Source organism: Momordica charantia, assembly GCF_013281855.1.
Source record: "Momordica charantia cultivar OHB3-1 chromosome 10 unlocalized genomic scaffold, Mcharantia_2.0 BLBB01000010.1, whole genome shotgun sequence".
In the NCBI taxonomy this organism is placed as follows: Eukaryota; Viridiplantae; Streptophyta; class Magnoliopsida; order Cucurbitales; family Cucurbitaceae; genus Momordica; species Momordica charantia.
The window spans coordinates 5045146-5072259 of NW_028275158.1; the positions used below are offsets into that span (position 1 = coordinate 5045146).

At 34.6% G+C, this 27114-nt stretch overlaps 2 protein-coding genes, 1 long non-coding RNA gene and 1 pseudogene across 4 annotated transcripts; 1 reads left to right on the forward strand and 3 right to left on the reverse strand.

The window, feature by feature from the left end:
• Positions 1-5205: 5205 nt before the first annotated feature.
• On the reverse strand, positions 5206-11709 carry LOC111008193 (uncharacterized). Its single transcript, XR_002601075.2, has 2 exons — positions 7262-11709; positions 5206-7070 (listed from the first exon to the last, which is right to left on the reverse strand). It is a non-coding gene; the product is annotated as an uncharacterized LOC111008193 (long non-coding RNA).
• Positions 11710-15399: 3690 nt separating this feature from the next.
• On the forward strand, positions 15400-16777 carry LOC148208428 (uncharacterized; annotated as a pseudogene). Its single transcript, XR_015788300.1, has 3 exons — positions 15400-15500; positions 15573-15756; positions 16431-16777. The product of XR_015788300.1 is annotated as an uncharacterized LOC148208428 (transcript).
• A 496-nt stretch (positions 16778-17273) lies between these two features.
• On the reverse strand, positions 17274-18233 carry LOC111008409 (late embryogenesis abundant protein). Its single transcript, XM_022281107.2, has 3 exons — positions 17898-18233; positions 17678-17817; positions 17274-17581 (listed from the first exon to the last, which is right to left on the reverse strand). Exons 1-3 carry the CDS (start codon positions 17933-17935, stop codon positions 17508-17510), a joined length of 252 nt encoding a protein of 83 aa, XP_022136799.1. The 5' UTR covers positions 17936-18233; the 3' UTR covers positions 17274-17507.
• Positions 18234-20198: 1965 nt separating this feature from the next.
• LOC111008515 (SCARECROW-LIKE protein 7) lies at positions 20199-22641 on the reverse strand. Its single transcript, XM_022281253.2, has 2 exons — positions 22421-22641; positions 20199-22341 (listed from the first exon to the last, which is right to left on the reverse strand). Exon 2 carries the CDS (start codon positions 22325-22327, stop codon positions 20519-20521), a length of 1809 nt encoding a protein of 602 aa, XP_022136945.1. The 5' UTR covers positions 22328-22341; positions 22421-22641; the 3' UTR covers positions 20199-20518.
• Between the last annotated feature and the right edge of the window lie 4473 nt (positions 22642-27114).

Below are 27114 nucleotides of genomic sequence, written 5' to 3' on the forward strand. Positions count from 1 at the left end.
GGCATCCAATATTGACATTTTTACCTTTTGTTATATTTTCATATATTTTCTTTTATTAAAGTTCTTTGGTTTTATTTGTAATTTTATAGTTTAAATAAATTAATATACTCATTGACTAATAAGCAATTGAGTATATTCATGTATTATGTACATATAAAATAAACTTCAATAAAATTATATAGTAACTCCTTTTAATTTTAACATTTTTTAATGGTCAGCTTACCTTTGTTATTTTTCTTCTTAAAAGAATATAATTTGATAATATAATAAATGAATTTTACCCCATATAACACTAATTATATAATTGTATTTTAAAAAAATATTAAAATTGAAAATGAAATTTATATTCAATACTAATTATTTAAAAAAAAAGTCTTATATTAATATGAATTCTACCTAATAACATACAAAAATTAATACATATAAGCAATTAATATAAAAAACCTAAAATATTAAATTAATTTTAGGAAAATCAATTATATAAAAGTAAATTATATTAGATTAATGTATAAATTATATGAATATTCGTAAGGGTATTTTTGGAACATTATATAAATTTAGAACATTCCCATGGTTATCCAGATATTCCCGGACATCCTTATATATTTTCCTACGAAACAAACATGACCATCTGAAATGCCGAACATCTAAAATTCCGGATATCTGAAATTCGAGGCATTTAAAGATGCCGGACATCTACATTCCCAAAAAACAAAGAGCTCCTAAAAGAAAGCAAAAAATCATGAGTCTACATGAGAGAGAAAAGGGCATTGGTTGTCAAATTACCAAAAATATATTGTGTGTTTACACAGCTATTTTGCGTGTAATGGGATTGCTTGGGAAGTGATTCCAAAATTTGGAGTGGATCCCACGTTTTATTACCATTCATTCATTTTGGCAAACATAATCACACGTAATGAAAATTTTGTTTAATGTCATTTTTTTCAAGACAATTATTTTTTACAGCAGTGCAGTGTTTGGTATAAACATTTAAAAAGAAAAAGGAAAAGTTTTATATATGTTTTGGTCCTTTTAATGATTTTTTAAATGTAGAGTTCTGTGTTAACTATGTTTTAACCTTTTTCAATTATATTCTCATTGGTCAGTTAGTATTAAAATCAGCTGATAATAAATATATACACAACGTGATATACTTGATGAGACTGCTTTTCTTAAAGAAAAAATATATAAATTATAACATTAACCAAAAGAAGAGAGATGGTGTCCAACTTTTAAATAACAAGAACTAAATTGAAACCTAATTATAAATATAACAAGAACTAAATTGAAACCTAATTATAAATTGGATTCCTGATTCTGAAGGTCCCAACTGGGGTGGTGTGAATCCCAGGATTCGATTCGATTTGCTTCTTCACTTTAGCTGCCTCTTCTAGGCAAGTCCATGACTGGTCAAACTAAATTTTCAAATTAAAATTTCATCTAATTAAATACACTTGAAAATTAATAGTTATTTATTTTGAAGAATGTGAATCATGAGTGGAAGAGAATGCATGAAATAATTGACGCTTAATATAAATAGGGATCAAGATGGTGGGGCCACGTTAGGGGTAATCTAGAAATTTTTTCTCATCACCACTTCGGTTTTCGAAAGTTTAGAGCAGTGATTCCCATCATGTTGGCTTCTCCATATAACGACCGATCTTTTTTTTTTTTTTAATTAAGAACACACATCTTTTTCTTTCTTTAAAATATTTAAATTAAAAAAATAAGCTTTTTTTTATAAATATAAGATAAATGAGTATAATTAAATATCAATAAAATAGTTTAAATGGTATTTAATTATAGAATTAAATAAATGAGTATAATTATACCAGTATTTTAAATGGTATTTTAAATGAGTATAATCTCCGATTTGACCAGGACCCAATCAGGTGGATGCCCGCAAGGATCCGACCCACGGTTTCTTTTTATTATTTTTATTTTTATCATATTTAGGTGTAAAGAAATGCTTCAATTTTTTTTTTCATTTATTTATTTCAAAGAAGAGTTTGAATTCATAGCGCGGGTTTACCAATATTCCCCATACTTTTTAGCCTGTTGAAATTGGCCCTTTTTGGTAGGGTTATTCGTTATTTTATTTTATTTCATTATTATCCAACATGTAATTTTATTTCAATTAAATTACAAGTTTCATTTAAAATTTAAGCATTGTATTTAACATAGTATCCAAAATAGTCATCTATTAAAATTTTCTAAAATTTCAAGAACTTGTTCGACGTACTACCAAACTCATAATTTAACGCCCTTTTTTTTCTAATTTCATCTCAGTCTAAACTTTTAGATTAATTTATTTAGATATCTAAAATTTCAAAATATATGTTTTATTTACATTCAATAAAATGTGATATGAGCTGAATTCCAAATAAAATAAACGATGAAACAATGATAATTAAAGGGATGTAATAGTATCTTAGAACTTCAACTTCTCAACTCACCCATGTAATTTTCTCTTCATCCTATTATTTAGGTAAGACGTTTGAAATTTCAACTCATTACTAAAATATTCAAAAGTTAAAGAAAAACACGTCAACATAAACATAATTAAACTGGTTAGAACATATATAGTCAACATAAACATAATTAAACTGGTTAGAACATATATAGTCAACATAAACATAATTAAACATATATTAAACTAATACATGCAAAAGAAAGCGCTAATCATGAATCTCATTAAACGAAAACCCATGCTACTACGTAACTCATCAACTCACTAATAATATCAATTTATTTATCTAAAACTAATTATGAGATATTATGAAAGCAGAATTAAAATGAAACAGTTCGGAATATGAAGACTAAAAAGACTAGATATGTAATTTGAATAAATGCGTTAACAAATTAGTAGATATTATAGTGCTTGAAGCATGATAGCGCATGGTCAAACTTTGGAATTAAAAAATGAAAATATTTGGAGTTCATTCAAGTGCACTCAATTTTCAAACGTGTTGGTTAGGCTTATAATTAATTGTTTTTCTTAAAATATAAGTCTAGCTTCTAAAGTTTCTCTGAATTCTAATTTAATCTGTAATTAAAAAAAAGACGAAAAACAAAAGAAAAATTCTAATTTAGTTGCTTAGAAGATTTTAATTTTCCTTCTTCAAAGTAAAAGCTTAAAACATTGTTACTACAGTCCTAAAAAAAAGTGTCGTGACTCTTTTTTTTTTCCTTCTAATTTCTAATATTTACAAACAACTTGAATGTTCAAAAATTTGGGCAAAAATTCTTTCAATTTTCTAACTTCTCGCTTTGGCTATTAAATAAGTTCTAATCAAACCCTAATTTTTCTAATTTCTACATGAATGATATGTTAATGTCATCTCCATTATAAGGCATTATGTGTTAATTATTATGTGGATGATATTCGGTAGTAGAATAGGTTGTGTCAACTTTAAGGACTCAAGTCTAATAATTAAAACAAAGAGGGGCCAAATAAATAATAATAATATTTTTAATATATTTTCAATGCACTTTTTTTCCTTTTGGTTTATTAGATAATTTTACCACTTAAGTCAATATATACACCTATATCATCCATATAGATTAAGAGGGTGGAATAGAATTAGTAACTATAAAAAATGAGATTTAAGTATAATTGATTTTTCAAAATCACTCTAAATGCTAACCTAACTTAAAAATCAATTAAAAGTGATATAAAACTTAGTTATATGCAAAAGTGATTTTAACCGGTGACTCAAGTACTAAACTAATGGAATATTTTTTATCACAAATAAAAAAAATTGTAGTACAATGTTGGATCTTTCTTTTCAGAGTTCAAAGTAACATGTAAAAAAATGCTCCACTTATAGAATTTGTCATTAAGACTAGACTTTGTTTCTGCTGCTTTCAGAGCTTGATTGAGAAATTAGAGTTAGGATAGAAGATCTGGATGGATTCGAACCATCACCCTCTCAAACCCCTTGGAGGAAATTGAGCGCTCTCCCATATTTGAGCTTACAGATCTATTACAATCACCATACCAAATATGGTACTCACTATATTAATTAAGTATACCTATTAGCATTAAGTTCCTATGTTCTACAACGATTTCCAATAACCTTTATTATAAATAATTAAAGAAAAATTCCAAGCTCATCGGACTTTATACAAAATGATTAAAATAAAACAAGGGGAAGGGAATTTACCGTCCGTTTCAATCGCGAGGGCAGAAGCATATTCCCGTTTAAAACAGCAAGCGTTTTTTTGCCCTTACGCGTTGAAACAGAAATTAAACTTATTCTCCAAAAACTAAATAAATAAAAAGAAATCCAAATTACAAGGTTGGATACTTGGAACTCTAAAGATTATGCTCAAGATACGTTAAATAAGTAAATAAATAAAATCTATGAACTAAACTTCCACATTGAGGGGATTCGACACCGCACTTGTTTAAACTTCGTGTATCATGTAACAGATTAAAAACATGTCACTATTTCAAGGGCTTGACACTTGTTAAATATGACAGAGAGACCTAACTCCTAATCCGATCAAGTCTTCTTATAAAGGAACAACAGTTTTACCGCAGAAAGAATGTCGTTCAAATTAGCCAAAGGTAATTGGCTACTAAAATAAAAAATATTAATAACGCACGCTTGAAAGCTCCAAGTGATATTAACAGACATAGGTCGTGCACATCCTCATCCTCAAAATCTCATGTACCAAATTGTTGGGAAAACCTAGAACGGTTCAATCATCGGTTTTGAAAAGTAATTAAATTACATCCGATCTGTTCAAAATCTCATGTACGGTCAAAGCTCTCTGTTAATAGACAGTTTTTTAAAATACGCCATTGTCTAAATTCACCTCTTGAAATCTGTTCATTTCTAAGAACCTACTGCTTTAAAAATTCCACTACTCGCGACTTAAAAAAGGGTCTGCAACAAAAGTAAACTTAAGAAGATATAGTAAGGAAAACCCTGACCAAATAGTAGTGATTATAAATTCCATACTCTGATCTCCAATGGGCCTTGTACGAATCAATATAAAACACCCATGAATTCATGCAAATATCGAACATGAATAACCCACAACTATTCTTAAGCACTCTATAAATTTCTTCAGAACTAATAATAACCACTATCTTCATATCTAGATCCCCATGCTTTTTCCTAACATGTTAAAGGTTTCAATTAACATTCATATGAAATGCAACTTCAAGCAAATCTAGCATGCCACTACAAGAAGTGTTGAATGTACTATTTTCATTGAATGAACTAAAACAATCAAAATCGAAATCTACAAAATCATGAAACTGAATAAACTTGAACCAAGCATAAAACGAGGAATAGAACCCTCCAAAACTCTGAATTCAGATAGACCAACTCTTCGTGCACACACCCCCAATTCAGTGAAGGGCAATACCCGCTCGGAAAAGTAACAAGAAGCAAATAATCTATTACGAAGTATAAGCATACTGAATATACTCAAGTTTCAGTAGTAAAAGTTCAAAAATAACTTAATTAAACCTTTCTTTCATCACGTCCAAGTTATAATGGCCGAGCTTCTAGATCCATCCAGGTCTGACAGCTTTAACTTCCAACACCAAGCGTCCAGTTCTGGGCTATCAGAATGACACCAGATTTTCCAAAACCAATAATGGAACTAATACTATAACGTAACAGACTTGAAATATTTCAAAGACCATTATGTACAAACGTTACAAGTGCTGGACAAATTCATAAAAACATTCAGTGATAATCATTGTTCTACACATCGTGAACTGGAGGATTGGAAGTATAAATAATGAACAGCACAGGAACCATAAAGCGATAAAAGAACTTATTTGCGTAGGTAAAAAAGGCGTGAATCATTGATAAATTAAGCAGATGTATACTACACAAATTTTAAAGTATAGGCATCCTCGTAGAAATTAGGAAAATGGACACTCATGAACGACAATTACAAGAGATGATTTTTAGTTAAAATTCGTCAATATCAAGAAACTAATCACTGCAATTATCAGAATAATTCGTACAACGTTGGAATTCTATTTACCTTAGAAACAATTGACGACTCCTCACATATTTGCATAAACTGTTACTGGAAAACATGAAACATCCCCAAAAGACACCATTACCTCTCAAAACCAGTTCAAGATTTGTAACCCATGTGCTTATTTATTGTGGATAAGAACAATTAAATCCTCAGCGCGATTATGATGGATTAAAACACTTCTCCAGATAAAATTACTACAAATAAAAACATTTGACATAAATGATTATAAAGGATTAAAAACACCGTATACATGATTATGAAAGATTAATATGCATATGGGAATAGAAGACGATAAGAATATATGACAATTGCATTAGGAAGTAAAATCTGCAGATCAATTATTAATAGCAATTCCTTTTTTGAACATAAAATAGCAGATTAGGTAACGAAAAAAATATGCGAACGCTAATTTTCTTTTTTACGTGTGACTTTTTTCATGATAGTTTTATGTGCAAGAGAATCGTCAGAAAATACCTTGGCGTGAGCGGAGAGAAATCAGGTAAAAAGCTATGATCCGAGCAGCGGTTGCTGGCGGTGGCAGTTGTAGAAACGAACTGAGAGAAAGAGAGAACAAGAAGAAAACACACCATCGAGAGGAGACCCCGGGCAAACTCCGTGCGATCTCCCCTCAAAACCAAAACAGTACTATTTTTTTATTATGGATGACCTGCCATGCAAGCGCACCTGTCAAGGCAAAGGTCGGATGACAAAGATACATCAGGATTCATCCTCCACAAATAGGAAGTTTTTCCCGATATCTTTTACATCCAGAGTAACGCTCATCTACGCTCTCCGATGCTTTCAAAATTATGATACAAGTTACAGCATCCATCAATCCAATAGCCAATAGAGTTCTGCTACATCAGTCTTGCGAGATCAAACGAGCGCCATGAACAGCTACATCCGTCACGATGAACCGCCTCACAGTGAATAGACGGGAACCTGCGCCGGCGATTCAGTGAGGAACGGAACCACACGATGGTTCGAAAAGTAGAAATCAGAGTTCGACATCATTTCCAACTTCTACGTGCTCCGAGAAATCAGAAAATCTTCCTCTTGACAAAGAAAAAGAACATCAAACAAATCGTCGATAAATATGAAGATAAAAACTAGATCTGACTCATAATATAACTGATGAACGAACGCTAGTAAATCATTCAAATCCAGGAAAACAAGGGAAATTAATCGAACCGAATATCATCGTCAGACAACAAACATAAAAGGAGAATCAGATCGGGAGTTGAACCTGTAAGAATCGAAACTAGCCACCAGAATCGGCGCCGGAAATGATCCGAAACGACAACCAGCGAACAGATCCATGCCTTGCGAAGATCCACCGATGCGAGGTCGCCAAGAAAAAAGTAGATCTACAAAATGAAATGACAAAGGGAAGGGGTGGAAGAAAACCCTTGCGAAGGCTACCGATGAGGGAAGATTGGGTGGACCTTATCCTTTTAAGGAGGGAGGGTACGAAATGGACGGTTGAGATGGAAGATAATGGGAAAAGATCGACGGCTGAGATAGGGCAACGTGGTTGAATTATTATCGCTGAACACGGTGGAATAAATGCCGATAAATATTTTGGCAGGCGGTTTCGTGGTTATTTCCATTGCGTTGTCTTCAAGCAAAGACGATGCCAAGTTGAACACGGCATCTGGAAACTTTATATTCAATCGATTTTTTTATTTTTTCAAAATGAAAATGGGTTGCAACTTTTGACCTATTCTAAAGCTATTATATATTATATTATATTACGTCATTAAATATTGTTTAAAATACAATTTATTCCCACCAACCAATTTTATTCAGTCAATAAGATTTAAAATTTTGCATTTGAATGACAAAATTCATAAATTAAATTAATTTATATCCACCAATTTGAGACGGGTTAAGAACTGGTTACCCCACCTACTTCTGAGGTTAAAAAAAGGCAATTGATGAAAAGGTACTGTTTATTTACACACACACAAATCTTAAGAAGGATTTAATCCCACTTGTAGGTTCTTAAGAAATAAACGAAAGAGATGAAGATTCTCACAAAAAGAGTCTTTCTAGAGAAGACTCTAGATCATCTTAAGAATCTCTTTACACAAGAAGGTGAGCCCAAGTTCAGGCCTGGCAAGGAATAGACAGTCAAGGCCCAACCCATAATACTCCAATGGACCAAAACCCCTATGCAAAACATGCAAGTTCAAATGGACGCAACAATCAGATCAGGACGGATTCGAACCGTCAACCTCTCAAATTCCAGCAAGAAATTGAGCGCTCTACCCATTTGAGCTTACAGATCTATCAATCTCAGTAAACAAAATAACAAAAACAAAAAAGAAATATACGTACATCTATATCAAAAAAATTACAAAATATCCATAACTTATAAATTACAACCTTATACAATCGCTGGGCATAGCTCAACTATCCCTGACCTGGTCATGGGGTTAGGAGTTTGAAACCCCCACTTAAATGTTCTTAATAAGAGAGGAAAAAACACCTTATATAATCACGAGAGGGTGCCTTAAAATTCTTCGTAATAAAAATTTCTCGGGTTAATAAAACGAACAACCAAGAATTACATCTCCAATCTCCTACTACCCAAAAAAATAAAATTAATGTGAGGGTTTAAATAGTATCTATTCTGGAAGTTGGACAAAAACCGCAAATTTTAAATTAAATCCCTTAAAAAAAACTTTTTTTATGAAGCTTCCGCGGCTAACTTTTTTGAATTCGTATCAATCATATCAAATAGCGTTGTAAAATCATAAGAAAAACGTTAAAAAAATATTCATAAAAAATCAATTTCCAAAGCAGCCTTAGAACTAAAAAAATCGATTATTTCGAGATCCCGTACTTTTATTACTTAATTATATATAGATTGTTCAACAGAAATACCTTCTCGAGATTTATTATTAAAACAAGTGAGAACTACTTATTTTGTCAAAAAAAAAAGTGAGAAATACTTATAGACAGGGTTTTAGAAATTATATATTATAAAGAGTAAATTCTTAAATCAAGTCCCTCGCCATTTCTTAATATTTTTTTATTTTTTATATCTTTTGAAATTATTGAAAAAAAAACTTAAGTAGAAAAATCTGCTGGTTGGAATAAACTTAAACAAAAATATTCCATGATAATTTTACATGAACCTAAATAATTAAGATGAATAGATATATTGCATGAAGAATACCCATCATGTAACTTCTACTTTAACCCAAATACTTTTAAACCATCAAAAATTTTACTCATCAGAGACTACGCTATGTTTCTACTTACATCTACTAATTTCAACAACTCCTCCGGTAAGGAAATTATTAGAAGATATGAAACTTTCCACATGAAAACAGTAAATATTCCAAACACCTATTCAGCAAAATCTCTCGAACTCGAATGATATTCAATGGCACTAATTAACACCGGCAGAAAGTATCAAAAGTACTAAAATATATTTAAATGTTAGAAACCACCACCACCTCAGAACTAAATTAAAATTTTAAAAAGACTCATACCACAGAATAGTGTGGTCTACACATAAATTTTATCCAATCGGCAAGCTAGAAAAACAATCTACTAACTTCATAATCGAGCATACTAACAAAAGGAAAACAAAAACATAATAGAATCCACTTCTCCAATTGGAAAAAAATTGCATAGTAGAGTTGAAAATAGGATAAATCCAATAAATACCAGCGGGAAACAGGATAGGCTACAGGAGAGCGACGAGCTGCTGCTTGTACGGGCTGCCAACACATCTTACAACTCTTCAGATATATAATGTCGTCCTATTCCTTCCATGGCAATAGAGCGAGGCTTCTTCTCAAGCACGCCTTCTAGATCCACTTACATCAACTTCTTCAGATCTAACAATGTAACAGCCGAAAATACAAACCAGTCCCACAAAACTAAAAATACAGGCACCGACTCTAGGAAAGCTTGCAGAATACATAATTCTAAAAATGTAACATTACTAGATAATTTGAAATATATATCAGAATACAAAATGTAACTCATTGCAATTCCTGGAAGGGGAGGGGAGGGTCGCGTCTATCAAAGAACTGACTTCGTTGTAACATATTTTCAGCAAAATAATAAAAAAAACAAGGAAATTGTACAGATCTTTGAAATTTACTTGAGCCTATTGGGGATGGGGGGATAGAACACCCTGATGTTTCTTCTTAATGTGCAAGTACACAGCGCAGCATCTTAATTATTGATCAGGCGTAATTGTATAGTTTGTATACGAGTAATTTTTATGTCGAACCATGTTTTCATTGAGAAAGAATTAAAGCTCAATGAAAGAATATAAATACGAATAAACTTAAATACGAATATAAATTATTACCATATGAATACCAACTATACCTTCGCAAACACTGTCGCATTTGATGACTCCTTATATTGCAAAAACTGCCATCGGAAAATCCCCACAAGTTTCAATTACATATGATTCGAGAAAAGTTTGGAAAATTTTGACCCATAGGATGGATGATAAAATATGTAGATACAAATTAAAAAATGTAATACTGATTTTTATAATAAGCATGCAGAGATTTAGTAGTGATGTTTCTTTTTTTTCTTGATTTAAACTTTAAAGGAAAAAATTGGCAGAGTACCTTTGCATGTCGCGGATATGATCATGTCAATAGCTATGATATGAGAAGCGATTCTGGCGGTTGCGGTAGCAGAAACGAACGGAGAGAAATAGAAAGCAAGAGAAAAACACACCAGCGAGAGGAGACCCCGGGCAATCCCCGTGCGATCTCCTCCCAAAACCAAAACATACTATTTTTTTTATTATGAATGACCTGCCATGCAAGCGCACCTGTCATGGCAAAGGCCGGATGACAAAGAGGTACCAGGATTGTTCCTCCTCGAAAAGAAGGCTGAATCCCGATATCTTATACATCCACAATCACTCATCTACCCTTCCCGATGCTTTCAATATTATGATACAAGTTACAGCTTCCATTGAATAACAGCAATCAGGCCTCCTGTAGCATACCGACGAACGGATCTACCAGGATTATCTCCATCTGCAGCAATCAACCACCTCATCGTTTCATGAAATAGCTTCCTCGATGGAGACGCCATACGCTTCTGCCTCCACGGAGATCCAACGCTGTCTCAAACTCCATACCTGCTCGAAGAGATCGAAACGCCTTTCGTTGCACAATAATAATCAAACAAATTACCGAGAACAAGAATCAAACCCTGACGCGTGATAGATCTGAAATCCCGCGATCGTCACGGATGAGAAAATCACCACACGAATCGCCTTCAGAACATAAAAATAGAAGAGAAGAATCAGATCTGATGTTGAACCTGCCAGAATCCGAATGAACAACCAAAATCCGTCGCGGTGGACCAGGCCGGCAAGAAACCACCATCATCGTGTAGATCTACGTGAGATCTATCGATCTACGGCCACCGTGCCGGCGACAGATAAGACGGCGTAGCCAGATCTGCAAAAAATAAACCAGAGAAATGGCGAGAAGAAGGGTTTGGAATGGAGGCAGATGGAAGAACGGATGAGGATCTTATCACTTATAAGGGGGGAGGGGATGAAATGAACGGCTAGGATTGAAGAGTGGTTGAAAAGATCGACGGATGATATTGAGTGACGTGGTTGAATTAATAATCGTTGAGGCGGTGGAAAAATAATCGCAAACGGATGGGTGGCAAGTTTCACAGCTAATTACGTTGTTGTCAAGCAAAGGAGGGATCAAATTTAACACGGCATTTAGAATAAAATATATATGCCTATATTATTTGACTATTTTAAAGATTTTTTATTAATTGTTTTCTAAAATCCCAAAAATTTTGAGAGTGCATTTAATAGGTTTCTAAAAGCTTTATTTAATGCATTCAAAAAGCTTTAATTTTGTGTTTCCTTATTTATTTAGACTTTTCTAGAAGCCAAATATCAAATTTGTGTTTGTCAAGACATTAACATTTTTAAATTTTGTGATAGATATGTAAATATTAAAAAATATCTAATAGATTAATGATTTATTAGACAAATCATTAAAACTGTATAACCTATTAATAAATCATTAAAACTGTATAACTTATCAATACTTTTAGAGTCTATAGACATATTAGATATCAAATTGACAATTTAAAATTTTGGTAGATGTTCTTAAGTTTGATGACCAATTAATTATAATTAAAAAAGCTTATAATTTAACTATAAAATTTCAGAGTGAGTTTCATTGAAGATGAAATTTTCAAATATATATTAACCAGCAAATATTGGTGCGTTTAATAGTTTAAAGAAATAAATATGCGAAATATATATTCGTTAAATCTATAATAATGTCTTCAATTGTCTCAAAATAATATATATATATATATATATATATATATTTAAAATTGACGACGGGCCGTGGGCATTTGTCTATGGTTTTGCAGACGACTTCATTTGTCTATGATTAAGATTGAAAATAATGGAATATGTTAAAAACATGCTGGTGGGATTTTTTAAAACAAAATTTTAATATAATTCAAAATTTAAGGCAAGTTTTAGAAATATATCTAAAATATATTTTTGTATTTTCCTAATTGGATTATAATTGGACTTTGTGGGGCGTTTGATACGACATTTCAAAGAGTAGAAAATACTTTAAACTAATTACAATTTAGAAGTAATTTTTCAAAAGTTCTATGGTTTTTTATTTTGTGTTAAAGAGTGATTTCCATTTTATAATCCGATGAGTTTGGCAGTATTTTTAGAATAGAGAAAGGTTTTTCTATAAACTTGTAAATCTTTTATTTCTAACCATTGAACAGAGCATCATGATTGGGATTTACTAACCACGGTTTAGTATGTAACATAGCAAAAGAAACAACTTTATCCAACACTAAATATTTGCAATATCATTGTATTTAGAAAAAATAATTGTAAACTAGCATAGTTACCACTAAATATTTAACTTAATCTAAAATATTATTAATATGTAAGTTATAAATTTGTATAATTATTAATTTACTATGTTATATAATTTGTAATATATTACATCTTACCTGTTTTAATTTTTTTAAAAAATGCAACGGTTTATAACACCAAATAGCATGCATACCAAAGTTTTTATTATGAAAATAAATATTAACATAATAAATATGAAAACAATAAACATAATATAGATTGCATGTCAAATTAGACTTAAAATATTTGAAAACACGAATGAGTCTAAAACCAATGATGTCAAACTAATAAAAAATTTTAAAATGAAAGACAACAATTACAAATTAAATTACACATTTATTCATTCAACCCGACTTTTTACTCGACGCTTGACTCGTTTGAATAGAATTCATACATCATTTGTTTGGTCGAGGAGGGAGAAAGGACCTTTCATCACAATTTTGTGGAAAATAGTTAGGTATGAATATGTTAGATATCTATGACTCGATTAGTGAAATAATATTAAAAAAGCATGTTCTTTTTTACCCCACAATGAAAATATTTTACTGTGAACGAACAATATATTGAGAAATTGTTCATACGTAAAATCACATTGTTGGAGGTAATTTCTCACTAACAACGTGACAACCCTGATACGATAAGAATGATAAGTCTACATAGATCAGCACACTTACACACAAATACTCATTACCTCGAACTTTACTTAATAGGCCGAGTTGAATTGATTCCCAGTTTGGCCACCTTAACACCAGTCCAAATTGACCTTGTTTTTCGCACATCGACAACTTGGCCTACAGGCCAAGCCGATGTGACGACGCTTTGTCAGGATCGATTCTCTAACACATTCCTCGACAACGCATCATGATTCTCGAAACCCTAAAGAGCCATTGGAGGCTTATCGTACACCCTATCGAAAGTTCCACCCATAAATAGAGACCTTCTGCCTTATTCCCACAAAATTATATTATCTCTCGGATATAGCTCTGTTATTCAGAGACTTGGGCGTTTGAGTGTTTTCTCTTTTACAAGTCTCCACTTGCTAGAGTTCCAGGTCATATGTCAGATTCCACTCGAGCCAAGATTCATGGACTTGGACAAATTATTGATCAAACACGCATTTTAAGAAAACTCATCTAAGAATTAATTTAAGGGTACAAATTAGGTTAGTTTGAATAATTTTTGTTTGGGAAAAAAACAATTTTCGTCTCCTTCCAATATTAGAGTAGATGTCTCTTTGGTACATTAAGTTTCAAAATTCACATCTTTAGTTGCTGTAGTTTGAGAAACTATTTCAAATGGTTCTTGTGTTATTTTGACCGTTGGTTGATAGCGTGACAATTAAATTGAATGACGTGATGATTAACTTGGTGACTGTAATTCTTGATTTGGTAAAATATATTAATTTGTTATTATTTTGCAATAAATGTATTTCCCTCTTATCTTTTTATTTATTTCATCCTCATTCTCTCTCTTTTAGGACAATGTCTACACCATCGGTCATCTATCCTCACCTGCCGCCTACCCTCACTATCGCCATGGTGCCCTCGCCCTTCCCTTCGAGGTTGCACCCTCCCATCGAAGAGAAACCATCATCCAAACATGAATAAGATCAGGAACAAGGACTTCCTCAATCTATCCAGAAGATTTGGCTATATGCAAGATAAGAGACAAATACCTAAAATGGTTGGTGAAGACGCATGGGAGTTTGCTTCATATATGATGAGGAGTTCATAACCTTTCTCCTGGACAACAAAAAATTTTGATCTAGCTCTAAAAATTGTTAATAGAGTTTCACTACTATAATTTCATGATGAAGGTTAGAGAAGAGAGGAAGATCATAGCGAAAGAGAGAGAAAATAAAAATCACCATAAAAATATTATTAAATCATTATATTTGCTAAATCAATAAATATGGTCGGGAACTTAATCAGGTTAATTAATTAATGATCAAAAACAATTTCTTAAACTCTATGAATTAAAAGTGTCAATTTTGAATATTAAAAAACCAAATAGACACTTTTTGAAGGAAAAAAAAACTTCCACTCCAAACTTTACATATTAAAATTGTATTTTACATTTTTTTAGTAAGTTTAAAAATAATATTTTAAATGGGTCGATAAAAACCCAAACTCAAATGAATTTATTTAGCTAAAGCCCGCAAATCTGGACCATGATTTGAACGTTTTCAAATATATATTATTAGGAACTTATATTAGTTAAAATGACAATCTTGCTCTCTTTAAAAATTTCTCCATCTTTCTCAGCTTTTTTGAAACCCTCGATCGACCACTCCAACTCCAATTCCAATCGCACTCCCCCGTCCCTACCCGACAGCGACGGCTATTCAGGCGACTCCCACGGCGAACTGAAGCGACAGCGGGGAAGGTGGTGACGGCGGCGAATTGTGAGGCGACGGTAGGAATACTGCTTCATTTGAAGCCATTGGAATATCTCATTGCTATAGAATGACTTTGAACTTGGGTTTTGCATTTGAAATTCCCGAATCCGGCCAAGAGTCATCGGAGCTCCCCGCCAGCCACCGTTCTCCTGAATCCCAGACCCGACGGTAGGAATTTTCTGACAAACGAAGCACATACGAGAAGAATCACCGGGATAATCGGCTCCGTTTGGTTTTCTGAGTAACAAAATCAGTATGTTTGGGACTGGTAATAAGGTTTTTCGCGACGAAGCCAAAGCCGAAGATGAAGCCAATAGAGCTAAAAACTCCACCGGAACAAACACAGACGATCACTAGAGTCATCTTCGACATTGTTAGGGAGCATGGTCCGCTAACCATAGCCGAAACTTGGGACCGCATTCAGGTAAGCTTTCGTAACAAGCCATTCCTGTTTCTATTCCGCTGTTTTCATGTTTTGCTTCAAAATTATTCCGTTTTCTTCAACTTATTACCACGAATGGTAGAAATTTCTGATTAAATATGAATTAGATTGATATAGAATGATGGAATTCTGCTAGATACTTTGATCATTTCTGTCGGGGTTTGGATCTGACTGGAGAATAGTTGGGAATGAGGACTCTGATTTGCATTCTCGTTGAATTGTTGCATTTTCATCCTAGGTAAAATGTTGTCTCTTTCCAGCATTTTTGGCTTCGAAATTGTGGAAAAATAACGTTACGTTTACTAAATCCTAAATTCTTTAAAGAGGATACTTGCTATAGATGATGTGCTCAGATGTATCGAGTTGCTTAAATCCCAGTGAAATGATCACCACTTTTTTTTAACGCCCATTAACAATTAGGAAGATCGGATCCGGACCTTGGGGCAGGCGCAGGTGCCCCTAAGTATAGGAGAGAAAAGCTTCGATTCTCCGTTACAAGGGATCAATGAGAATGCTTTTAACTAGAATGGGGCATGCCACAGTTCTGGATTCTTCTTGGTCTGTAACTTGCTCTTGGTGCTGTTTTGTTAGAAAAAAGTTCTGTAGGTAATGGGCGTTGTAATAAGCTGATGTGATTAGTGCCTATTACTTGCCAGGAAGTTGGTTTGAGAGGATTAACAAGCAAAAGGCACATGAAAATAGTAATGAGATGGATGAAGGAACGGTAGAAGTTAAGATTAATGTGCAAGCACACAGGACCTTATAAGCAGTTTCTATATACTACCTGGTTCACGAAACCCAACTTCGGGCAGGCAAAGCCACAGGGGCATAATTCTTCTTCTTCCCAATCGAAAAGCCCTTGAATGCCTATAGATTACTTGTATAAAAATCTTAAACTGCGTTGTTTCTTTCTTTAAGTTGTACTTTGATTACTCCATAACTGATATGTAAAATGAATGACCATTATGGACAAGGATTTAAGTGCTGACCCTTTCTTTGTTTAGTGTCTACTCCTTTATCTTAAAACCATGTTTAGATAGTAGATGGTAGCAATTAGACTATCGCTAAAACCTTGATGTTGAAACTTGTTGTCTATTTCCTGTCGACTTATAGACAGAAAAGGCAATATTTGTGTGTTATGCTTCGTTGATGAAGCAATTCTGATGCTCAAGTTAGTTAGTGTGCAGATGTTAAAAGAGCTCTTATGTTAGAAGCACTGATGTGAGCCTAAAGAGCTTCGATTTTTAAGTAAGCAATCTTACTATAGTCTAGAAGGGTTGTAGCGAAGCCGATAACAAATAACAATTAGATTATTTGTGTAGGATATGTTGAGAGATTGGTTGTTCCTTGTATAATGGTTGGCCAGAATTGTCCATGTTGTATGCGGTTTCGGCTTTTATCAAAATTAATTATTTGTTTTTTAACTTTCCAAATCTCAATCTTCTTAAGCCAAATCACAATTATGGCATGTCCTCTCTCCCCGATTCCTATCCTCGAAATCAAGAAAAAACAAGTCAAAGACCCAAAATTTTATTCACTGTTGTGTTAAACGAGATTCAAGAGGAGGAAACATCTGATACATTCTAAATTCCAATAGGGAAAAATGGGGAGTGGGCCAGTGGCATAACAATTCTCCCCGCGGTGAATTGGGTTGGTTGCCTCATGAGACCAGTTGAGGTTCCAAACTGACCGGACGGATATAAGAAAAATATATAAATATAGTCTATCTCATCTTAAGACCCTGCATTGGTTTGATGTCGGGCTTTCTCCTTCTCCTTCACTTCACTCCCTTGACTCTTATCATACCCTTCCAAAATTTTATGAAAAAGAAGTTAGAGACAGAAACAGAAGCAGAGATTACAGAAAGAGAAATCGAAAACAAAATATGTTAGAGATGAGAGACCAGGCTGATTGATATCTTGATTAATCCGATCGCCATCAGTGTTGCGAAACGACTGGTTCTGATCACTGTAGACTCCGCCAAATCCTTCTTCGTCCGACCGCGTCGCATATCCTTCTCCAAACGAATGCGACATCACGTCCCTGCTTAATTCCAAAAATTGTCCCTAATTATTGTTAATAAATTATAATCAAACGATATCACCAACCAACGAATCGCATACCCTGATTTCTCGTTCGGGTTCTGAGTCTTCTTCTCCATGTTCGTTGCGGTGGGCGCCTGCCGGAATCTGACGGCCGGAAAAGCTCTGAAGCCTACCGGAGATGGCAGAAAGAAACTTTAAGAATGACAAGAGTGAATGAGTTCTATTCTATCCGGCCCGATTGCTTGGACTGTTTTTGCGTATCTCTGTTCTTCCTGTTTCTGCATTTTATATGTCAAAATTTTCGGTGGAATTTTGCATCCCGGAATGGGCGTCGCCGATGTCCGGTTCAATGGGCTTGGATTTTGATCCTGGTTTCTTGGGAAGAACACATGACACGTGGCTGCGCAGATGACATGTGTTTAAACTGATAAATTTACTTTATAATTAGAAAACCTCACTTTAGTTCTATTTAAACTCCGAAATTAATTTATCTTGATCCATATACTTTTAAATAATTAAAAAACATGATCTAATTAACGGGCCAAACATGGGCATGGGCTTCAGAGTTATTATGTATATTGAATCATAATCATTCCATCTTTCATAAAACTCATTAGAAAGTTTCACTTTAATATCTACAGTAAAAAAATAAAAATATCCACGAAATATAAACAAATGTCGATAAAATATATAGACATTCTCAGTGAAACAGAAACCTTGATATTTTCATCAATATAAATATTAAATATCTTTTAGTGTCACTTCAACGAACTCTATACTTAAAATTTTAGCAAAATAAAGGAGAGATAATTTGGGAAGATGAGTGATGAAAAGTCACCGATTCTTTTAGGTCATTTATTCATACCTTCAATGGACGACAGAAATGATATTTGATGGAAAAAGAATTTCCTAAAGGAGAATTTCTAAATAAGTCACTGTAATAATTCCCATATTCTGTGGGTGCTTTTTTCCATCTTTTGAAAATTCTCATTTTATTATGTATTAATTATTTGTAAACTTATTTAAAAGACCATTCTTAAAACCACATTTGAAAATATGAATTGAGTGACCAAATTGAGCTAACTCAACGCGGATTAAAACTTAGTGGTTCGAACTCCTACCTCCGTACTAAAAAAAGAGGTCGAAAAAATTTTAAATTATTGTATATTAATTTTTGAATTTTTTTTTTCGGATTTGAATGTTCGATTTAAAGAAAATGTTCATTGAACCAGGGCGACCAGACTTTTTTTTTTTTTTTTGAACAGACAACTACATTTTAAGTATAGTAGAGATTTAGAGACCATTTTAAGTAAATAGTTTCTTAAAAAGACAATTTATCTATGTACACTTGTATAGTCCATTAGGGAGATAATTTTGAATAAAATAATTTTTTTTTTTTTTTAAGAAGAGTCACCGGATTGCAAATTATACGATCGTTCAAGTGATATATTTTCCAACCATTTAGTGTTTGAAAGCCTAGAAATTGTTGTTCTAGGGGCTCAAGCATGAGCACTCCATCACTTTGCCTTCTCAATCTATGTTTGAATATCCTTTGGCCAACGTAAGGAAGGTAATTCACATGTCTTTTGTTCAAGTCATTCAATAGATTCAAGCAATCAGATTCAATCCACAAATTCATGCAATTTAGACCTCTAATGAAATTTAGCGCCGGTATCACTCAGGAGCCAAAGGGTCGAAGTTTCGATAATCGACCATCGAAGAAGCACCTATTATTCTTCTTTTATCATAGCAAATGACAAAATTCAAACCAATCCTTCCAAAATGTTTATTCTTTCATCATGGAAGAGTTCATGAAACAAAGAATGACAATAATCTCTTAAATATTGTTTGTGCATACTTCAATTGTGATCTTATCAAAGGTATATCTTTATGCCTAAGATCTATGACAAAACTTTTTCGAGCATAGCGTGTGATCTAAAAGATAACGATTTAATCATTACATCGTGAATTGAACCTGAAATTTACTCCTTGCAAAGAAATTGCTTCTCTAGGTTAGACCATCTCTCATAAAATTAAGATATGATTTACTTCCAAATCCTATGGACCAAAATTATTGTTATTCTAAAAAAGATAGAATGAAAAGTTAGGAGCCAATAAGTAGTCCATAGGTACAATATGGTGTCTATTTTATATTACATTAAAAAAATACAGGAATCCACCTAATATTTATAATGAAATAAAAATAACTCATAAAAAAAATATAAAAAGTAAAGACCAAAGTTCTTGGCACCTAGTACTCAAAAAAAAAAAAAAAAAGTTCTTGGCACCTACCTATTTTCTTTTTGGAATAATTAATTTAGATTATTAAATTTACATATAAATTTATAACAGAGAGAGAGAGGAGGAAGAAGAAGGGAATTACAAAAATAAGAACCAAATCTTAAACCCAAAAACGGGTTTCTCAAGAGGTTGGCAATGGCGCCCACTGAACAATCCTTCTGATCGCGACAAATTATGGTTTGAAATCAAGGATTAAAGAGCCATTGTTTTCTTTTTTCAGATTTTGAACAGGAGAGAGCTTTTGACTATGTCTGTCAATGGCGTCATCGATATTGCAATTTGAAATTTGTTCCGCTTCGGTTTTCAGTTCCATACCATACCAGTGAAAAAGACCTGGTTGATCGAAACTGATTATCCCCAAGGAAAAGAAAATTAATGAAAGGAAAGAAACCGATCCATCAACAATGCCAAGAAGATACAGTTAAGAGAGGAACGTCGTTCCATGCCAGAGACAGAAACTCCGGCGCCGATTCGATTAGAGTGTAGAGGGAGCTGTAATTGTAGTTCCAGAGAAGTATTTTCGCCTGACTAATGGCGTAATGGCTGAGCGCTACGGATTCGAAACCGGAGCTTTCCATCAGGTTCTTCCACTGTTCTTTGTCTTCCATACGTACTCTTCTTTTGCTTCCAGATTCTTCTTCGGTTCCAACCACGCCGGCGATTCGACGGCCGAGCAACAGTTTCTCTAACTGGAGTCTTTCCGGCGAGTCTCGAGGTAAGTTTGGATCTAGCGATTCGAAAATGGCGGAGTAGAATTTCAATGCGTTCTTGAAGCGATTGTAGAATCCGATTCGGTTTAAACTCGCCTCGTACTCGCCGAGAGTCACTATTTTAGGGCTCAGCGATTTCGCCAATCGGAGGGCGTTATGAACTCCAGTCGGGACCTCATCGAGAAGATTGTACAGTTGAAGCATGAAATTGACGGTCAATACCTCGTCCGATTGGATGATGAAGCTCGATTTGTTCAGCTCCTCAATCGGCGTTAGAATCGGTTCGAACTCGAAATTCAGTTCCAGAAGCTTCGCGAACTCGGAAAGTCTATTACCAGTCGCATACAGAGACGCCGCCGGTGAATCTCCAAGCGACGGCGCGGGTATTCCGGAGATACGAACTCTGGTAGGCTTTCCGGCGGCTCGTGTGGCCAAAGCCTGGAGGAGCGCCGCCCATTGAACGCCCTGAACGATTCCGAAGTCGACAATGTGAATTTTACTCGCTCTCTCTGTAGCTTCCAGTATCGCCTGATTCGCCGTGAGATGGGCGAATTTGGAGTAAGGACAAGCGTCGTTCAGAGCTTTGTAAGAGAGCAAGAAATCTTCGGAATTAGCGTCGCTCTCACTCGAATCCAAGCGATTCTTCCTCGCCGTCGGGGACAATCTGCTCCGAAGAGCCTCCTCGAAGTAAAACGCCAATCGTTCAATCGGATCTCCATCTTCCCGCAGCGATTTACTGATCCGATCAAGAGTTTTCACGGCTCGGTCGGGTTCGGAATCGGACAGCCGCGCACAATCAAGCAAGACTTTTAGAAGCGGCGGCGGCGACTCGGTTTCCGCCGCACTCGATGAGCCTTCGACGGCATCGTTCTTCTGCAGCCACTCCGCCGGCGGCTTGACTACTCCAACATCCTTAACCGCCGGTGGAGAAGACGGCGGCGGAGGCGAACTCCACGCCGGGCGCTGCGGCTGCGGAACGCTACTCGTCTTGTACGAAGAATCCGGGAGCACAACTCGGTTGAACTCGGACGGCGGAGAGCAAGCGACACTGAGTCGACTCGGAGAGCCATTAAATGGATCCGCACCATACACACCAAAAGCGTCGCAAGCAGAGGGCAGATTGGAGCTATCCGTGGAGTCTCCGCCGCCGACCAAACTGTCCACCCAGTCATCGGAGTCGAACTCTCCGCCGCCGCCAAAATTAGGGAAGAACCTAAACCCGGCGGAGGGGTGGTCCAAATTGGGGAAGTGAAAAGCCGGGTCGGCAGAATCCGGCGGTCCGGCGACCTGAAAGGGGTCAGAGAAGGCAGAGCCAGAAATCCCGAAGGTCAAATTAGGAGCAGAGGAAGAAGAAGCCATTGATGGGGATGGATTACTGGTCCAAGGAAGAAGAGAAAAGGGGTGCTGCTGCTGTTGATGGCGATTGTGCTGGTGCTGATGGTGCTGCTGCTGCTCCTGCTGTTGCTTTTGCTTGATGACTTGCTGGGCAATTGCCATTAGATTCCCACTGTCTGCGCACATATACGCCATTAATCTGTTAGAGAAAAAACTTGCTCCAAAATCCAAATGGAAAGCTGCGAGTCACATTACCGGAAGAAGAAAGATGAGGAGAGAGGGGAGAGGAAGTGGGAAAAAATGGGGAAGCAAAGACACAGTCGGGACAAAGAGAGGAAGTAAATGGGCTAACAAAAGCAGAGGCTGTGGACCAGAGAGACACACAGCACAAGCCAAAGCCAAACAAACTAAGCGAAAACTGCACTGCACTCTCGTTGAGAGGGAGGGAGGGAGGGAGGGAGAGCTTCGAACGGTAGAAATAAATTTAGGCCCAGAAGGCGCCGAGGGCCCCACTTTCCCCATTCAGAACAAATTTTTAAGAGGAGACACAGACACAGTGAGAAAAGAGATTTTGGGTCCTTTCTCTTTAAACTCCTATTTCAAATTTCTTTTTTCGAGAAAAAGAAAAAATGCAAAAACAAACCTAAACTAGGGTCGTTATAACTTAAACATAGTTTTAATTAGTCAAGTCATCTATCTCTTACCATAACATCCGGTTGGGTTTGAATCACTATATTTACAATAATTATAAGATTTTTTTTGGGTGAAACCAAAATCAAAGTCGTGAGCTCTATCACCAAAATGGAGAACCCCGAGGAAATTTGGTTGACAATTTTGCAAACCAACTATTGGTTTTTTTTTTTTTTTTCAAACTCATCTAACTGCATGTTTAGAGAAAACTTCAAAATTTGTCAGGGTACCTCTCATATTTAACCATATCGGACTTAATGGTGCTTTTAAAGTATATTTCAATATATTAATCTTGGATTTAGTAGGTTTTAGGAAAATTATAATTAAGATCTAGCCATTTAAAAAAGCAAGCTACCGTTCAAGCTTGTAGATTTTTTCAGTGGAATCCAAGTCTTGACAACTTTCTTTACCAACATGAGTTAAACTTAGAAAACCGATCCACCTTAATTAAAGTTTGCCTCTTAATTTTTTTTAATTAACACGTCTAATACAAAGGAAAAAAGGGTAATGAAAGAAACAAAAGACGAGGTTAGATTAGAAGAATTAGAACAAATATCTTTTATTTAAGATAATGAAAAAAAATGAAGGTCCTATCTCTCTCAGGCAAGCTGTGTGTGCGGCTGCGTTACGTGGCTGTGATGTGACGGTGGGCCCTGATTGGCCCGATATGACAACACCAACTCATGAACGTCCACATACCACTTTTTTCACTTTCTTTTTCTCTTTCTTTTTATTATTATCCTTTTTTTTTCCCTTAACTTTCTTTTTCCCTCTCATCTTGGTGGGATCCCTGATGCTGACCTAAGAGCCCCGACCCCACCTCTTTGCCTCATTTACGACACGTCGATTTAGGGCGGAAATGGTGTCAACTTCTTCTTGATGTCGACTTTCTCTTCTTTCTCACTCGCTAAACGACGCTAAATCTTCACCATTCACTTGCAATCTCTCTATTTATGTTACATGACATGAGAGTAAATAAAACAACCAACCCCAAGACCAAGACGAAAGCTAATCAATTGAATTCAACTATTTAATGCATTAACAACTCTTATTATGTATCGTAGTAACCCTTTGATGTCAATCTTATCTCTCTCACTAAACAACTCTTGGTCTAATGACATGAGATTTGACTCTTTTTGAGTCGCCATGACTTTTGACGTTGACTTATCTCCTTTCTCTCATTAATAATACATTAAATTCTACACGACACAATAGATTAAAAAAAAGGAAAAATCAGCTAACTAATCTTGAGCATAACTCAACTGATCATTATACTAACAACTCCTTTTACGCGTTATAGATTCGAATTTCAGTCCTCTAGTTTGAATGATAGAAAGATTGAGTTGTAAAAAGGGGGCAAGAAAAAGAAGAGAAGAGAAGGGGAAGAAATGGTTGTAAAGTTGAAAATAACTTCTTTTTTTTTTTTTGGGTTGATGGGGTACTTTTTGGGCGGTAAGTGGGCCCAATTGGGCCTGAAATGGGCCCTGGGAGGATGGGAAAAGGGGGTATTGGGTGGGGCCCACAGGAGTGATAATCGACCAACCGAAATGGGACAGCTCGAAAAAGCAACGGTGGAGAGACTGAGAGGCACTCACTCTCACTCCGCAGTCGCACTTTGAAGGGACCAAAATTAAAAGGGAACTCTAAATCCACGTTGGCACTTTTTCCAAAAACACAAAACTATTTATTTCCATTTTCCAGTGCAGCTCCCACTCACCCGAGTCAACTCACTCCCAATTTCCTTTTTTCTTTTCTTTCCTTAATGTAAAAAGAAAAAAAACTAACTCCGTTTTTGTTATAATTGTATTCTCAAACTTTAAAATTTGAATATGTTATGAAGTTATAGGAGTTTAACGACTTTTTTAATTCAACAACATAGATGGAGATTTAAACACATATTATTTAGGATAAATATTTAATATATTTTAAGTTTTAACTTGTTGAGTCAAGTTTCTCTTAGTGTGAATTTGACTTTATTAGTGGACTTCTATTTGACTCTGTTTGTTTCACATGTTTTGAGATGGATATGCCAAACCAATTTTTATTGACGTTCTCATATTTTTTTTCCTAGAAAATGTAGGTAATTATTATCCAGAGGAAAAAATATTTCATAAACATACTATGAGATTTTTATTATGAGACTGTTATTCTTTGGAAATGAACAGCAGAGAGGAGAGATAAATATATTCGTTAATTTTTTTTTTAGTTCAACAAGTGAGGATTGTGATTCACCGACATATCTAAACACATACATTTAACTCCAAGAGAATTACTATAAATACCATCAAACAATATCCACGATCCAAACAGGGACTAGCGATTTAGGCTTTTAGTGGGGATTTGAACCCACAACTACTTGTTACGTCTAATTGCAACAATTGTACATTTGAGGTATAATTACACTACAACAACCACATCGTTTAAGAGTGATTTAGGATTTGAGATTTAGAGTTTAATTATAGTAGTTATTATAATCTAAGGATAGTGGTACGTTTTTCAAGTTGCAACTACCTAAATTTTAACGTCAAAGCTAATTGCTCAAATTACAATTGTAGTATATATTTTTAGTTGCTCAAATTACAATTACAATTATAATTTTCCTTTTTCCTTTTTCCTTTTTAAATACTTAACACCTTGTTTGGCTGCTCCATTTTGCCTGCCCAATTCAAGATCTCCTACACTTAGTGCTACACACAATATCTATATGAAGGCTTCAAAATCCCAGGAGGGAAAAAAGGTCCAATTGCTTGTAATAATTGTTTGCTTAATAATTGAGTTTGGAGAGATGGGATTTCAATCAAAGCCTTAATTAATCGCTCAATAATATTAGAAATATTGGTAAATGTGAAGAGGGCTTTGGAGATTTTACGAGAGAAAAAAAAGGAGTGGTTTGGTCTAATAGGGAAATTTTAAAATGTAAAATCGCGAAAAAAAAGGATAGAGATTAGACAAGAAATCAAAGCAATCAATTCAAGGACGATCTTTCCTTTGTTATTAAATTTGGGAAGGCCCTACTTGATGCACATATCTAAAGAAACTTTTTCTCCATTTCTCTTTTCACACTTGCTTTTTTCTTCTTTTTACTCTCAACATTCAAACTTTTGGTTCCTAATCACCCTTCCATGCTAGGCTAGCCCGACTAAGAATTAGTGTGTTCATGTTTCAGTTCGATTTGATTAATTTGACCGAATAAAGAATTGAATTGTTGCGATCTAAATTCTATTTTTTAATTTCAATTGTATGTTATTCTAAGTGACGAGAAAAACATGTTAAAAAACTAAGCCTGCCATTAGTTTTTGACCTTAGAGATTGGCTAATGTGCAAAGGCAAATGTGAACTAGAAAACCGATATTCAAGTATGGTCAAATTTTGAGATGAACCAAATTGAAAAGATCAATCAACATTGACGACTCAATTTCATACTATTATAAAGCTAGAAATATTTTTGTTAACTCAATATATCATATGATTATTTGTCGATTAATATTCAATTCATTCATTAGATCATTTGTCAATTCAATTTCAATTCATCCAATAAATCACTTGTCAATCCAATCAATTTTCGAACTTTCAATTTTCGGGAAAATTGATCTTTTAATTCCCCCCTAACTGATATGTCGGCCTACATCAATTTTTACCAAAATCAAGTCGAAGCTTAGTTAGTTCCTGACTAGTCTAAGTTCATCGATTTATTGGCATACCCAACAAAGATAATCCACAGAACTTGAGATATTATAACCAACTGGGGCATTACCATATCAAATCCATAACGATACAAACAAAATTTAGAGTGCTTATGACATGAAGCACTCGACTTGTGGTTCAAATAAATATCTACAAATGATCTCAATGAATGGTTCAGATTAAGCTATAAGCATTAATGTTGAAAGGGATTTATATTTCAGGTCAAATCTTCAATAGTAATGCTATAGGAGAAGCAGCAACGATTACTTTGTTGGAATTTAGTACTAAAATATAAGCCAAGTGGGAGAAACTGTCACTACACAAGATCAAATACACCACTCAAGCCTTTTTTCCTTTTAAATTCACCAATTCAATCAAATGAAAGTTTTTCCCATCATTGTAGCAGAAGAAGAAAAAAATGATAGAACAAGACACCCCAACTTGGCAGATATGATAAATCCAACTTTAATCAGAAACAGTGGTGCTGAAAACAATTGGTGTGTTTGACATTTTTGTCGAGGTACTACTTGTGACTAGGAACGATGATTTGGGGCTCGGATCGATTGATACTTCCA

Coding starts and splice junctions, on each gene's coding strand:
- LOC111008409 (XM_022281107.2), bottom strand. CDS start 17,935: ATGGAGAAGAAGACTCAGAACCCGAACGAGAAATCAGG. Junction 17,818..17,897: donor AACCCGAACGAGAAATCAGG/GTATGCGATTCG, acceptor GGAATTAAGCAG/GGACGTGATGTCGCATTCGT. Junction 17,582..17,677: donor TCAAGATATCAATCAGCCTG/GTCTCTCATCTC, acceptor AAATTTTGGAAG/GGTATGATAAGAGTCAAGGG.
- LOC111008515 (XM_022281253.2), bottom strand. CDS start 22,327: ATGGCAATTGCCCAGCAAGTCATCAAGCAAAAGCAACAGCAGGAGCAG.